Consider the following 15,455-nt stretch of genomic DNA (forward strand, 5'->3'; position numbering starts at 1 on the left):
GTTGTTGTTACAGTTTGAAAATCTTTTATGGTGAACTTTTGCAACTATGTTGGTTAAAGAAATTGGTCTGTTATTCTATTTCTTTGTTGCATCTTCATATGGTTTGGGTGTGGGTGTAACAATATCCTTATAAATGAATTGGGTAATGTTCCTTCTGTTTCTAGTATGAAGAATAATTTGAGGAATACTGACATTAACTCTTCTTTGAAAGCTTCCCTTTCCCATGATGTTCTTTCTCCTGTTCAGGAGTTTTTCTAGAGATGCTTTGCACTGCAATTTCTATTTCATTTTGTGGTGTTTTCACTGATAACATTTATGTTTAGTATTTTTCCTTTGTTTTAGATGTCCATAGCATTGTTAAATTTCCCATTCATCTTACTGAATTTCTCACTCAGGCTCTTAGTTGATTTTCAAACATTATTCATGTGCTTATTTCTTTACTTTTGAAGTCATTAATCATTTTTACAAGTAAATTTTCAATTTTTTGGTATTTTAACTAATTTAGTGCCTTGAAGTAAGTATTTGTGGAGCTATTATTTTTCAAGGTGATGTGATAGTGTGTGTGTGTGTGTGTGTGTGTGTGTGTGTGTGTGCGCGCGCGCGCGCGCGCGGTGTGTGCATACTTGTTTTTGTGTGTGTGTTACAATTTGTACATTGATAGGAATAGTTGTTTCAATGTTTTGAAGGAACATCGTCTTAAGGAGTACCCTTCTTTTAAAGGACAAGTGCCTATTACCTTTCTGACTGAGCACACACAGTCACACCAAAACAAAACAAAAACAAACAAACACAAACCAAAAAACACAATATAAGAAAAATCTGTCCCAGAAACCACACTTTGTTAGTTGTTCCTTTTATTCCTTTAATTAAAATACCTGAAAAAGGCATTTAAAAGTGAAAAGAATTTTTCTTTATTTAGTTTAGGACAACCCATCATGGCATGATAGGTGTAGCCACAGGAATTTTGGGTGGCTTGTTATAATATGTGCACACTAAGGTGGTAGACACAATGAATGTTTGAAGTTATTTTTTTTTAACTCAGCCTGTACCACAGCACACTGAATGATACTACTCAACTTCAAGGTGATTATTTCCACACCAATTAACTTTCAAAACCAGTCCCTCACAATAGCTTCAATGGGTATAATATATGTAATCTCTCATAAGCATATGGAAGAGGTTGTCACCAATGTGCTTCTGCAATGTGCGTAATTGGCTATAAATATTAAAGTGCACATCTACCAAACAGCAGAGGATATAGAAATACTTAAATTGCTTAAAATTATATACTGTATTACATAAAATGATAAAAAATATAGACTAAGTTTTGAAGTCAATATTCTTTTAGAGTATCATAAAAATTGTAAATAAACACCAAATAGAGTGGGACAAAATAAAAAAAAACCAAGATATAAGTTAAGAATTGACAGGAAATAGTGAATAAAAACAAAAATGATTTAAGATTCCCGTCCTACCAAATTCTCCTAATCCAATAAAGAAAAATAAGAAATGTGTTCAAACAGATATTTTTTTAAACCACTTTAAAAATGGTTATTGGAAACTTCAGAATTAGAGATGAGAGGACAGTAAAAAGTAAAAGAGATAGAGCACAAATCCTTATACAAAAAAAAGTTATTGGATCACCTTATCAATAGGTTCCAAGATAATATACCACTTACATTGTTTTATATTCAACTGCTGTTGAAATACTGTTTTGTGCATAACAAGACTCAAGACGGTCGCCACATCTCAAGGAAAGAGCAAAGTGACCTCAAGTAAGAGTGCATTTCCCACAGACAAAGGATAAAAAACTCAGACAGACAAGACAGTGAGGAAACATTCACTTTATTGGCATAGTGACTCCAGTGGGAGTAAGGAGCTTAGTTGGCAGCAATTGTGTTCTGGATCCAGCTCACATAGTTGCAGACCTTGGTGTACACACCAGGGCTGCCCTTCTGAGCACAGCCATAGCCCCAGGAGACAATGCCCTGGAGCTGTCCATTGCAGACCACAGGGCCACCAGAGTCACCCTGGGATGAAAAAAATATAGTACTTAAAGAAGAGGCATGTAGAAAATTGGATCACATTTACTCTGACCTCAAAATGACATTCTAGCCAGGCTCTCCCCCATTTGTGCCCCTTATTCTTGCTAACATGTCAACATGACATCCACAAAAGACCTCCTCCCATTTCCGGAGAACCACTACAGGAAACTTTCTTGCCACAGACACTAGGGCACTTCACTGCCAATCATAGGAAAACAGGCATTTACATGAGAAGGGAGCCAATTACCTGGCAGGAATCTTTGCCTCCCTCCAGGAAGCCAACACAGATCATGTTATTGGTGATCTCTCCAGGGTAGGAGGCTTCACAGTCAGCCTGAGACAGAATTGGGGCATCCAGGCACTGGAGCAGGTCTGGGTTGTTCACTTTAAGGAAGGATAAGAAAGAAATATGGTTCAGTGCAGGCTAGGGATCAACAGTCTATTACTGAACACTCTGTGACCTGTTCTTAAAGATATTAAGGCCAAGCAAGAAACTTAAATGCCACAAGAGTCATTGATAATGTGCTTTCTGGAACTGAAAATAGCACATTCTGCATCTCTCATGTTTAGGTTCTGGAAATAAGATCATTCTGTGTACAAAAATCCTTTGTACCCAATGCAGAACCATGTGTGGTTTTGGTACTTGTAATATATTTGTATCTTAGGGGAACCTGGTTTAAGTGTAGAAACTTGCTTGGCTCCATAATGTTGTAAAGAAGGCAGAAGAAGTGTCTTACTCACCGCCAAAGCTCAAGGTGTTGCCCCAGCCAGAGATGAGACACCGAGTGCCAGCCCGTGCACAGGAAGTGGGCAGAGCTACAGTGGACACTCGGGCATTGAGGGTCACAGGGGAAGACAGCTTGATCAGCATGATGTCATTGTTCAGGGTTTTCGAATTAAAGTTGGGGTGCTTGATGATCTTGGCAGCACTGACAAACTGCTCATCGCCCTCAAGGACATTGATGTTGTGTTCTCCCAGCCTCACTTGGATGCGGCTGTTGGGAAGAGAAGCTGGTTAGCATCTTCCTCTCCATTACTCAACTAGTTCAGAGTAATCAAATGGTATTTGCTGAGTAGGTCTAGATTGTAACATTGCACATGTGTGGTGTAGTGTGCAAATATCATGGTGAAACCCCATTCCTTTCTGCCTCAAAGACAGGGATTATACTTATACTTAAGGTGAAGGTCTGCAGCAGGAGACTGCTCATCAACATGTTGTCTCTACTTTGCAGGCAAAATAATTCATTGTATCTTCATTATTTCTCTGTGTCTTTACAAAGTATAAACCATACTAAACCCTCTCCATTTAAAAACTATTATTCTGAGGGTCTAGTCCTGTTTGAGATAAGAAAAATCGACCCAATGTGGCTATGATTCCTCACAACTCACTATCAAATATCTTTTTGATTTTTTTCCTAGACACTCTGTCTAAAAATCTGGCTTATTCTGATTTATGTTCACTTATGATAGTCTCAGGTATAGAAATTGGTGTTTATTTTCCTATATATAGTGAAACTGATTAAAATTTGAAGTTTTAAAAATCTTTGTCCACATTCACTGAAAACTCAGTTTAATACCCTCATATAGGACCCGGTGTTATTAATCTTGAATGTCTTCTTTTCCCCTTTGTGAAATTCTTTTTTTAATTTGTTTAATGGAATTTGTTTAATTGTGAAAGTGATGTTTAGTTATTTCTATCCTAAAATCAACTTTCTTTGTTTCCATTATCTATCCCGTTGGTGCATTTTGGATAGTTTAGTTTGGTTTTTCGCCTCTCTGCAATGGCCTGATTATGTGATTGCAAAGGTATATTTTGTTGCTTCTGGGAAAGGACACCAATTGGGAAGTGTGAGCTCCTCAGCTGGAAGGTCAGATTGTAGCTGTTCTCTAGATAGGAAGTGACGAAGCATGGAATTCTGGGTTTTGCTCCCCTCAGGAATGGTTGGAGGGCACCTATTGACATTCAAGTGACAGGATTTCCAATTGACAGGATGTGGGAAAAGGTTTTCCACAGGTGTCACAGTTAGCTCTTGTAATGAGTTTGCTGGTGCCAGATGGCAGTAGAAACTCGATATTCAGAAGCTTAGGCAGACAGTGGCAGGAGCCTGGTTTTGTGCCAGCAGACAGAACGGCTGCTTCTGCAACAGCTGGTTGCTTTCTCCTGCACATGAGCACTATAGTTGTTAGAGCAGCATTAATGAGGGTGGCAGCAATCTGTGCTGACTCTGTGATGAACAGCAGAAGCTCACAAAAGCAGGACAAGCTCCAGTGGTGACCTCGGCAGTTCTGCAGTGACTGCCTAGCTAGAAGTCAATTGCCAGAATCCAGAGATGAATTCTTTGGGGGGAAATCCCTTTTTTCCTCCAGTGTTACAGTTTAGAATAAAAAGCCAGTATGACAAGATGATGCTCACTGGTTTAGTTCACGTGAACCAGGGACTTATAAATCTTTGGCAGTGGGACTCTTCCCACCTTGAGGATGAATGCATATGATTGGCTGGAGCTAGGATGCTGGCGATGCTTGAATTGCATGAGGGAAAGATACCAAGTGACAGCTTACATGTCTGAGCACCTGTAGCCACATTGAGGTTGTGTCACATGGCCCTGAGTGAGGGATCGAAATAAGAAAGATCTTTGTCCCACTCTTTTCATTCTCAGGATATGATTGTAAATCTCAAGCTTAAGCTTTTCAAGGTTTAAACATGTTCCATCTCTCTAGTCCCACACCAACTCCCCTAGAGGCAACAGCCCTCAAGCTCCAAAGTTACGGGCATGAAAAGCTACTTATTCTTTCCAGATTCATGAAATAAGTTTCCAACAGTGATCTCACCTGACAACCTCAGTTCTTTCCTGACCTCGTACTTTTCCCTTAGATATGTAAAGTGTCTGTTTGTACAGTCAGGTCCCACAACTTACGACTTGTAGCAGTGAGCTGCAGACACCACCCACTGGGAATTGATGAGGGAACCTCCACAGAAGTGGTAGCCAGAGTTCAGGGACACCTGGTAGGGGACGGAATGCTTCTGGCAGGTGTATCCTCCAACAATCTTGTCATCATCATCAACAGGGAAAGCAACTTGAAGAAAGACAAGAAGACCATTGAGAAGACAATTCATCAAATTGTTGGAAAGTGGAGCAACCCCCAAGGCATCTGCCAGCTTTCTGCTACTCAGAAGTCCTTAATGAGTTTCATAAGTGAAGGCAAGAATTTAATACTGTATCTCCAGTAGGCATAAGGCAGATTGCCCAACATACAGAGCAATACCAGACAATAGAAAAGTACACTGTAGTTGACTGCCTTCTCATGGGTTACCAAGATAGGGGAAGCTACGCTGTCATCATGCAGGAATATTGTGTAGAGCTTGTTTTCTGATGCACTACCTGCTTTGATGTCATGTTCATAATTCATTTATACCCTGTGGCTAACAGCTTAAGGGTTTGTGGTGGTTTGGTAGTATCTTGGATATGGAGAACTTTATGGTCCCACAAGTGTTATAGTTCAAGTCTGTGTATTAAGGACGAATGGAGAGCAGGCCATACGTAGGTAAGAGAGATGCAATGTTATTGCCCAAGATCATTGATATTTAACTTTGAATATATTTTTGTTTATAAGTCTTAAAGTAAAGTTGGTATTTTGAATTATACATATATAAGAAATATGTCCATTATAATAAAAAAAAACATTGTCAAAGGCACATAAGGCCAGAATTTTTAAATAATAATCTCCAGTATAATGAAGACTTCAACTTTCAACTTTGAATATTTCTCTGTAAAGACAATCATTGCCCAGATATCCCCAAGCTGTTGGGCCCAAGCAAGAGGCCTACTGGTTAATTTCATGGAGCCTGCACATGCCTTCTTTTTCTAGACACTCTGATCACATTATAAATGAGAGTGGGAGCACTGAGAAACATTAGGCTTACAGAGAAGCCTGAAATTGGAAGCAGAGCTGGTGCAGGAGGAAGAGCGAGCATACTGGGTATATATAGGGTAAAAAGAAGCTTTGGTAGTGTGGTTCACTCATGTCTCTGAGGAGAAGGAAGAGCAGGACCTGCGTTAAGCATAGAACTCACCAGCAGCTCCCACAAGGGCCAGGAACAGGAGTGGACTCATTGTGGCAGAAGGTAATGAGCACTGGAGGAAGGCTGCCTTTATATCCCAATGGAGGGAGGGGGAGGTACTAAGAGGAGGAACCCCACTCCTGCTGCACAAGCACACCTGTGCATTTCCCTTTCCCAGAGTCTTACATATCTTCTTTGTTTGTCTACTCTGTGGGTAGGTGAGGTACATGTGATAAGGAAACTTTCCTTTTTGGTTTAGAGAAGGAAAACAGTTGATTCTTGAAAGGGGGTTTTACAAAAACAGTGGAAACATAGACTCTGTCTATGAAGCTGGGACTTCTTAGGCCAATATATATATGGTTATTAGGTAGAGAATGTACATGGTCCTTAGGAATGCCATAATGTCACAGGAAACTTATGTCATTTACACTGGGAAGGACTGGACATTGTTAGAGAGGTAGAAATTGAGGGACATATATCTGAATAGAAGAAGTATATTGTCTCTGGATCTAATTATTATGAGCTGATTATTCTTATCTCTAGAAGAATTTCTCATATACAGAGTTCATGTCCAAGGGCATTGATAATCAGAATGAGAGTATGAAGCAACATTGCAAAGGGAAAAAGAGATATCACTTATATTACAGGCTCTTCCTTGTCTCTCCTTTCCAACAAGGCTCATACATGTAAAATCTTTGAAGTTTCAATTATGAAGTTTGAGCAGGAGCTTCCTCAATATGTTCCAGAGGTAAACCAATAACATGTTCTCCGTGATGAGCATTGACTCTCCTTGTTTATGCTTTGATAGTCCATTTTCAGCATCTTCACTGGGGCACTAACAATCTTCATTAAACATTAAAACTTCCCTACCTTGCAGAAGTAGAGTTTGAAGTAGAAGTCTATTTTCTAGACTAGATATGAGGAAGGAGCTGAACAATGGTCAGTCTGATTTCTATTCAGAGAAATTACACTCAATAGAGAGATTACAACATTGGAAAGGAGTCAAGAATAGAAATTAATATTAAAATATATAAGTTCTGATATTCTTTCCATATTTTCAGTGACACTATTATATCAGACTCAGTTCAGAGTAAACTTTCCTATACAAGAACTATGAATGAGTTCTAATAAAACCACTGAGTCTCAGCACTGGAATTTGTTGAGACATATCCTGACTAGAGGTAGTGTCTTGAAAAATGACGCTTGAGAGTACATGCATGTTTATGTGGCAATTTGAGGCACCCTGTTAGAGGACCGACTTACTTTTTAGTAGGCCTGGTGTTAGTGTTGTTGAAGGCCATGATGAGTCAATGTTCATGACTTTATCCTTTCAGATTTGAAAATAAACAAATGTTCTAGAGATGCTGATCAAAGTGAAATTTCTGAGTTCAGAATCTAGTGATAAATTTTGACATGCCACTACAGAGAATATTGAAGGAAATGGATACCAGAATGTACTGAGGAAGACCTCCTGAGAAGCTGGTAAAATATATGCTGTACCCATTCCTGACATGACTGGAATAGCTACACAACAGAACTGGTTCTCAGAACTCTTTCATCTGTACTGGAATCTCATTAAATGGCTCATGAGGCCATGTCTAAGTGGGATACTGTTCCGTGTTATAAAATATCTGACACCTCTTCAATAGGTTTCACACAACAGTCACGTACTGCATTAGTTATCTATGGCGCCTCATTTTTTCATTATAATAATTGTTTAGTGTGAAGTATAAAAGGACTTGTTTCTAATTAATTAGAAATATATTATGATGCCAATGGATTCATTTTTTTTTCACCAAGAAACTACCTAAAATTGCCACATGGTCTCAAGGCTCCACCAAGATATGGGAACCCTTGTGAAGTGTGAGATTTTCCACAGGTGGCATTTAAAAAGCTACTGATAATCAAGCCAAAGGTCCCTAGGAGACAAGTTAAGCATCTGGCTCCTCTTGCCATTTTTTTCTTCACAAAGCTTGAACACCACATTTATATTTTGCTTGCTTTCTAAAATTACAACAGGTGGCCTAGGGTAAGGATACAAGTATTACCACCTCAGACATTCCACACCATGTCAGACTCTAAACAAGTGCCAGTGCCAGCTCTCCTGTGCTCATGCCCACCAGGCAAGATTCACCTGTGCCCCCTTCACCAGGGCCAGCTCTATTGTGATGCCCAGGCAAGGAGCAGGACTTAATCTCCAGAATTCTGCAGCTGGCAACTGACAAGCCTATCTCACCCACTCTCCAGGTGTTGGTGCCAGCTCTCCTGACTGCAGCAGGTGGCAAAGGCCCACGTGGAGAGGAAGTCTTCACCTCTCTTCCCAAGCTACCTCAAATCTGATGAGTGGTAGGGGTAGCTCTCTAGCTCTCAAACCTTCGTGGATGTCTGATCCCCATTCCTGCCCCCACACATCACTAGCACATGCTCTACTGCAGCCAGTGAGGGGCAGGGCCAGCACTTCTGCTCTCAGTATTCTTTGGCCGTATCCCCCAACTACTTCAGATGGTGAGAAGCTGGATGTGGGAAGGTCTTACCTTCATACCCAAGCCCCCTCAAGGCAGTGGTGTGGCCAGGGCTAGCACTTCAATGCGTTTGACCTCTGGGCCAGTTCATCCATGCCCCTGCCACTAGAGATATCTTTAACCTGATGCCCTAGCAAGGTACAGGGCCTGCTCTGTAGAGTTGGGCCAGCACTACAGAGCTAAGCAGCCAGGGAGGGGCAGGGCCAGTTCTGCACAGACCCTGGACATCCACCTATTCCCAGGTGACTGCCTAACACCTGGACAAGGTCCCAGCATTGACTGGGAAAGTTGACACAGGACACCATGCTTATTCAAGAAGCTATTTGCAATTGATACCGTGGAAAGGGAAAAATCAATATTCACCAATGGAGTGTCACTACACATTAGTAAGACCACATATGTATGTATGTTGATCAATAGAAAATTATTTCCATGGTTTTTAATGTACATTTTGTTTAGTTTTTTCTAAGTTTTTTTAGTATGCTTGTTGTATTTTTTTGTTTGCTTTATGTTTTTTCAGTGAGTGAGAAAGAACATAAAGTTAGTTGTGTAGGGAAGTGGGGATAATATGCAATTATAATCATCATTTAAAAATATATTTCACGGACATTTATGTAAAGCTATTAGTTATCATTAGGAGTATCAAGCTAACGTATTGAATAAATTAAATATAACTGCTGGCTAGACCAAGAAATTCAGCCAAGAATTACAAATTGCAAGATTCATCTTACTACTACAAAAATGAGTAAATAAAATAAAATACAATGGAAAGCATTACTAATAGAGTAGACAAGCCAAACAAAAGAATACAAGAGTTTTTAGATAATGTTGAGAAATTATTAAACTGGAGAGTAATGGAAAAGAATCACTCATGACTGTAATGTCCAGGATATCTGGGTAGGAAGTCACACAAATAGGTCTGTGGTACCTCACTGCTATGCTTCTCCTGAGAGATTAACTACTCTCTTGCTACTTTAGTTTTAGCCCACAAAGATTATAAAGCTTTGGTACTTCTTCTGAACTCCCATTTTTAGCATGTTGCCAAGTTTCCATCTCTTTTTTCCCCTAAAACTTTACAATTAGTAGACCATATTGTAGGTTGTCCTCTGGTATTGTGAAGCATTTATATTATTGTCCATTATTCATATTGGTTCTCTCCATAACTGTCTTCGACCCTCTCACTATTATCCCTTGACACCTCTTCCTCACAAATTTCTCCAATCTACTTTCATGTATATGTTCATCTCGTGAGAAAAAATGCAAATATCTGTGGTTTGGGGAATTTTGCTTCACAGGAAAATCTCAAGTTCCATTCATTTTCATTAAAATTGGCGTAATAGTATTATTCTCTATCACTGAAATTAAGTCCATGATATTTCTTTATCAGTTTTATTTTTTAACTCAATCTAAATATTTTAACTTTAAATTTAAGGAACTTCACAATTAGTTGTTATTGAGAGGTATGTACTGACTCTGGTAATTTTGTTGGAGCTTTCCGTGGTGAGTTCATATGCTTGCTTCTTCCCTAGTCATCTATAAATCTTAGTGGTTATCTTATTTGTTTATTTATTTAGCTTTTAGTTCATTTAATTTTCTAAACCTCTTTAAATTTATATGTTTCCTTTAAGTAGTTTTTTCATACATTATATCCTGATCATTATTTCCCCTCACCCAACTTCTCCCAGACAATACCTACCTACACTCCAACACAAACCCACACAATTTCTTTCTCCTTCTCATTAGAAAATAATCACTCAACTAAAAAATGAAAACAAAATGAACTAGAATATGATAAAATAAACAAATGAGGGGAAGGCAAAAAAAAAAAGAACCACAAGGAACACATACAGACACAGAATCTCCCTCCTCCCCTCCCCGCTCTCTCTCTCAGGAAAAACACAAAATTGGAAACAACTATATATAAGCAAAAAAACCTGTAAAATTAGAAAAAGTTCTCGAGGAATTATGAAACGAAAGGAGCCTCCAACAATATCACTTCAGATTTTTCTGGTTACATACTGCTGTGTGTGTGGGTTTCATGTAAGTATATTTTGTGTATATCCTGAGACTTCTGTTGGAGAAAACCAATGTTTCTCCTGCGAGCAGTTTCCAGATGGAGATAGATTCTAGGTTAGGGATGGAAGCTTTTTGTCTACTTCTCCTCTCAGTGTCAGAAATCTATATGGCTTAGACACATGCAGGTATTGTTAGCTCATATGTACATCAGTTCTGTTGTATGTAGAAGGCCTTGTTTCTTTGGTGTCTCCCATCTTCTTTGGCTCTTACAATCTTTCTGTACCTTCTTATGTCAACTTCTCTAAGCAATTAGGGTACAGATTTAATGAAGACATCTCATTTAGAGTTGAGTGTTACAAGTTCTCTCACTCTCTTTACGTTGTCCAGTTGTGGTTCTCTGCATTTATTCCCAGCTACTGCAGCAGTAAGCTTCTCTGATGATGGCCAAGTAAAACACTGATCTGTGAGTAGAGCACAATATTGTTAGCAACATTTCATTGTTATATTCAACTACCATAGCAGAACTGCTGTATTCTTTTTTTGATCAATGTCCCTGGCCTGTCTAGTCACAGCTTCTTGGTGTGCCTAGTGCCAAGTATGAGTTCCATCTCATAAAGTGGGTTAAATCCAATTTTTAAGGGAATATTACTCCTATTCATTCTGTTCCAGTATTATACCAGCATATCATGCAGGTAGATGACCAATGTTGATCAAAGGCTTTGCAGATGAGTTAGTAGTATCTTATGATTTTATTGCTCTGATGAGACACCAACTATCATAATAGAAAGCATTTAATTAGATTGGTCTCTATTGTAGTTCAGTCGATCCTCATCCTTGCAGGAAGCATAGTAGTACACAAAGCAAACTGGTACTGCTGGACAAGGAGCCATGAGTTCTACATCCCAATCTTTAGGTAGCATCAAGAGAATAAGTCCCTGGCATGGTTTGAGCATCTGAGACTTCAAATCTCACCCATAGTGACCCACTTCCTCTAAGACCATGCCAACTTAAAGTCACACCTCCTAACAGTGCCTTTCCCTATAAGCCTGGAAGAGTCATTTCATTCATTTCACCAAAGCTGATGTTTATTCGTCCTCTCTGGTAATTTATATAGTACTTAATAGTACCATGGACACTGCTTAGAGACAGAAGGCTCTAGGTAGGCATTGGTTTGCCTTCTCCATGAGCAATGAGTTGTGTCAGTATTGTCTTCTGCAAAAGGACATTACCATAATTTTATAGAGAGCAACAAATATCCTTGAAAATAGCATTAATAGTTTGGGCATTTTCATGAGGACCTGATGGGCAAAAGCTCAATTAGATGCAACCTTCTCTTGGTACTGAAAGTTTTATTTGATGGCAAGAGATATCTAGTTGGGGCTTTCTCTCCCCTATTATTTGGTGATTCTGTCTTGTTTTGTGTGAAGTATGTATATATTTTAAAAGCTTCTAATGTAGTGGGATTTTATATATCCTCTCAAACAACACCTGGGTTATGTATCTGTCCCAATATTCCTTTCCTTATCCACCTCTTATCTCCCCTTCTCAATAAGATACTTTTGTTCCAATCCCCTGCCCATGTGTATCGATAATTATATACTCTATTTCTCCTTTATCAGGAGATCTTTCACTCCCAACTAAGCCCTTACTCTATACCTAATCTCTGTGGTTATATGGATTTTAGCTTACTTATTGAGGACTTAAAAGTTAAACTCAACATATAAGTGAATACATACCCTAGATGTCTTTTTGGGGCTCAGTTACCCCACACAGGATGATTTTTTTTTACCTCTATCTATTTATATGCAAATTTAGGAATTTTAAACAGGTGAGTAATATCCCATTGGGTAAATGTACCATGTTTCTTTATCATAAATCTTTTGATGAGCATCTAAACTATTTCCAATTTTGTGAATAGGGCAGCAATGAATTTGGTGGAACAAATGTCTCTGTAATTGGATGAAGCACTATTCATTGGGTATATGCCCTAGGGCGGTGTACCTGGATCATAAGTTAGATTGATTTCTATATTCCAGAACAGCCACATTTGTTTCCACAGTGGTTGTAAGAGTTTGCACCTACCAGCAATGGACAAGGACATTGAGAATGAGCTTCATTTGTTTTTTATTAATCTTGACGATTCTGAGTTCTGTCAGATGAAATTTCTATGTAGTTTTATATGCATTTCTCTAATGACTAATGATGTTGAACATTTGTCTAATTTCTTCTCAGTTATTTGTTCTTCTCTTTTGAGAATTCTCTGTTTAGATCTATACCCAAATGCTTAATTAGATTGTATATATATTCTTAAAATGCAGGGTTTTGTTTCTTTATACATTTTAGGAATTAGCTGTTTATCATATTTTTAGTTTGCAAAATATTTTTCCATTCTGGAACTTGCCATTTTATCTGAATGACAGTGTCCTTTGACATCCAGAAGCTCACAGTTCTATGAGGTCCTGTTTATTATAGTTTTGGTGGGTGAACTATTCGTGTCCTGTATACAAGTATTTCCCTGTGCCAATGAGTTTAAAGCTCTTCCTCAGTTTCTCCTCAATCCAGTCCAGTGTATCAACGTTAGTTTGAAGTCTTTGACTATTTGGAGTCGTGTTTGAGCAAATTGGATCCATTTGCATTCTTCTACATGAAGCCATTCAGTTTGAGCAGCGTCCTTTGTTGAAAAAGGTATATTTTATTCCAGTATACATCTCTGGCTTGTTTTTCAAAAATCAGGTGTTCATAGGTGTACGGCATTATGTCTGAGTCTTCAGTTCTTTCCCATACATCAATACCATTTTGCCCTTGCCAGCTCTCATTCACAGAGAGGCATAGACTTTTTTGATGTCATTCTAAGCTTTAAGTTTCTTTGGAAGCTGAACAGCCTCCTTGGTCTTCTTGTAACCTGCAACTTTATCTTCAATCACCAAAGTAGCTCAGGGACTTTCTCAATGTGATGACTTTTAGATATTACCAAAGCTAGTAAGGCTGAGTCAGAAAAGATGGCATATCATTTGGGGGCTGTCTTCACTGTGCTGTGCCAACAACACCAGGTTTAGGTTGGCACGAGTCATGTGGCCCCCACGACACATGTTTCCAAAGGTACCCTGCCCATAACGGTGGGTCCCACACCTCAAACACTGGGAACCCGAGCCACAGCTCTACCAGTACCCTAAAACTCAGCACTGGTCTGATGATCTGCTAGTTCACTGATGGCATGTGGATGTATGTTGTTCTTCCTCAAAATGCTGTGAACAAATTTCATGATACCTGGCTGAATAGGAGCTTTGAACACTGTGGGTGCAGCATGACATTTTTGCCAGATGACTCATCCTTTTCAGAGTACACCACTATGAGGGGATGGGCACAAGCTATGACAGGTTGGGAGGAGAAGGCCACACTCCTCTCAACCTGGCTGCTCCCACAGGAAAAATATAGACTTATCACTCCTTGTGTGTCTTTCTGGGTCAGGATTACCTCACTCAAGATGATCTTTTCTAAATTTATCCGTTTGTCTGATTAGTAGTCCATTGTGCAAATGTACCACCGTTTCTTTATCAGTTCTTCAGTTGAGAGACATCGAGATTGTTTCCAGATTCTGGCTATTATCAATAAAGCTGCTATGAACAAACTTAAGCAAGTCTCCTTGTTGTATGGTAGGGCATCTTTTGGGTATATAGCCAGGAGTTGTATAACTGTGTCTTGAGGTAGAGGTATTCTCAGTGATCTGAGAAAACACCAGATTGATTTCCAAAGTGGTTGTACAAGTTTGCATTCCAACCAGTGATTGAAGAATAACACCTTTTGCCCACTTCCTCTCCAGCATATGCTGTCACTTGAGTTTTTGATCTTAGCCATCTGACAGAAAGATCTGCATGAGAGGAGTCTTGTACAACTGTGCTTTGAAAGTCCCTACCTGGAAGACAATTGAATCACATGCTGAGACTCACAGCCAAGCATGAGGAGGAGCTCAGGGAGTCCTGTGTAAGAGTTCTAAGAAAGGATGGAAAGATGTAGAAGGCACAAGAATGCCTCAAGAAGACCAACAGAGTCAACTAATCTAGGACAGACCATGGAATCTGACAAAGACAGAAGCAGCAACCAAAGAACATGCATGGACTGGACCTAGGCTCCCTACACATATGTAACCAATGAGTAGTGTGATCTTCATGTAGGCCCTCCAGTAAGTTGATCTGGTGGTGTCTATCTTGCCTGCTTATTAGACATTTACTATAATTTATTCAGACTACATCCTGACTATTATCCCTTTGCTTGCATTTTTACCATTACCACCCTCCCTCTTCTGCCCTAGTCCCCGCCCCTAGACCTCTGACAGAAGGGACCTCCTCTCTCACCATATGACCACAGCCTATCATGTCTCATCCAGATAGCCTGCTTCCCCTTCCTTTGTGTGCCTGCCAGGCCTCCCCACCAAGGGAAAGTCATCAAATCATCAAATCGGAGGCACCAGAGCTCATGTCAGAGTTAGTCCCTCTCTCTCCACAACAGTGGAAAATGAGCTGTCCATTGGCTAGATCTGAACAGGAGGTCTAGGGATCCTCCATGCATTGTCCTTGGTTGGTGCAACCATTTGGGCATGTGCCCCTCCCCTCGTCCATATCCTGTTGCCTGCTTTTTGATCACTTCCTCCTAATGGGGCTGCCTTACATGGATGAGACTGGATGAGAATGAGCTCAGTCCTAAAGTGACTTTATGTGCGGGAGTGGGTTGGTTGGAGAGCTCCTTTTTCTCTGAGGAGAAGGTGATGAATGATAGAGGAAAAAGGGTGGGAGGGTGGGACTAGGAGGATAAAGT

At 39.7% G+C, this 15,455-nt stretch overlaps 1 protein-coding gene and 1 gene segment (V, D, J or C); both read right to left on the bottom strand.

Annotated features, from left to right (window-relative positions):
- The window catches only part of LOC311600761 (T-cell receptor beta-1 chain C region-like), a 266,643-nt gene that overhangs the window by 152,332 nt on the left and 98,856 nt on the right, over window positions 1-15,455 (bottom strand).
- LOC311600768 (trypsin-4-like) lies at window positions 1,875-5,259 on the bottom strand. The gene is made up of 4 exons (XM_084787805.1): window positions 4,961-5,259; window positions 2,787-3,040; window positions 2,293-2,429; window positions 1,875-2,030 (listed from the first exon to the last, which is right to left on the bottom strand). Exons 1-4 carry the CDS (start codon window positions 5,158-5,160, stop codon window positions 1,881-1,883), a joined length of 741 nt encoding a protein of 246 aa, XP_084643931.1. The 5' UTR covers window positions 5,161-5,259; the 3' UTR covers window positions 1,875-1,880.

This window comes from Acomys minous, assembly GCF_964271855.1.
Source record: "Acomys minous genome assembly, chromosome: 6".
Lineage (NCBI taxonomy): Eukaryota > Metazoa > Chordata > Mammalia > Rodentia > Muridae > Acomys > Acomys minous.

Excerpts from the sequence above, each read along its gene's own strand:
- LOC311600768 (XM_084787805.1), bottom strand. The coding sequence starts at position 5,160 with ATGAATTGTCTTCTCAATGGTCTTCTTGTCTTTCTTCAAGTTGCTTTC. Across the intron at positions 3,041-4,960 it reads GCAGCTCACTGCTACAAGTC|CCGCATCCAAGTGAGGCTGG; the intron begins GTAAGTTGTGGG and ends TCTTCCCAACAG. Across the intron at positions 2,430-2,786 it reads CAACACCTTGAGCTTTGGCG|TGAACAACCCAGACCTGCTC; the intron begins GTGAGTAAGACA and ends CCTTCCTTAAAG.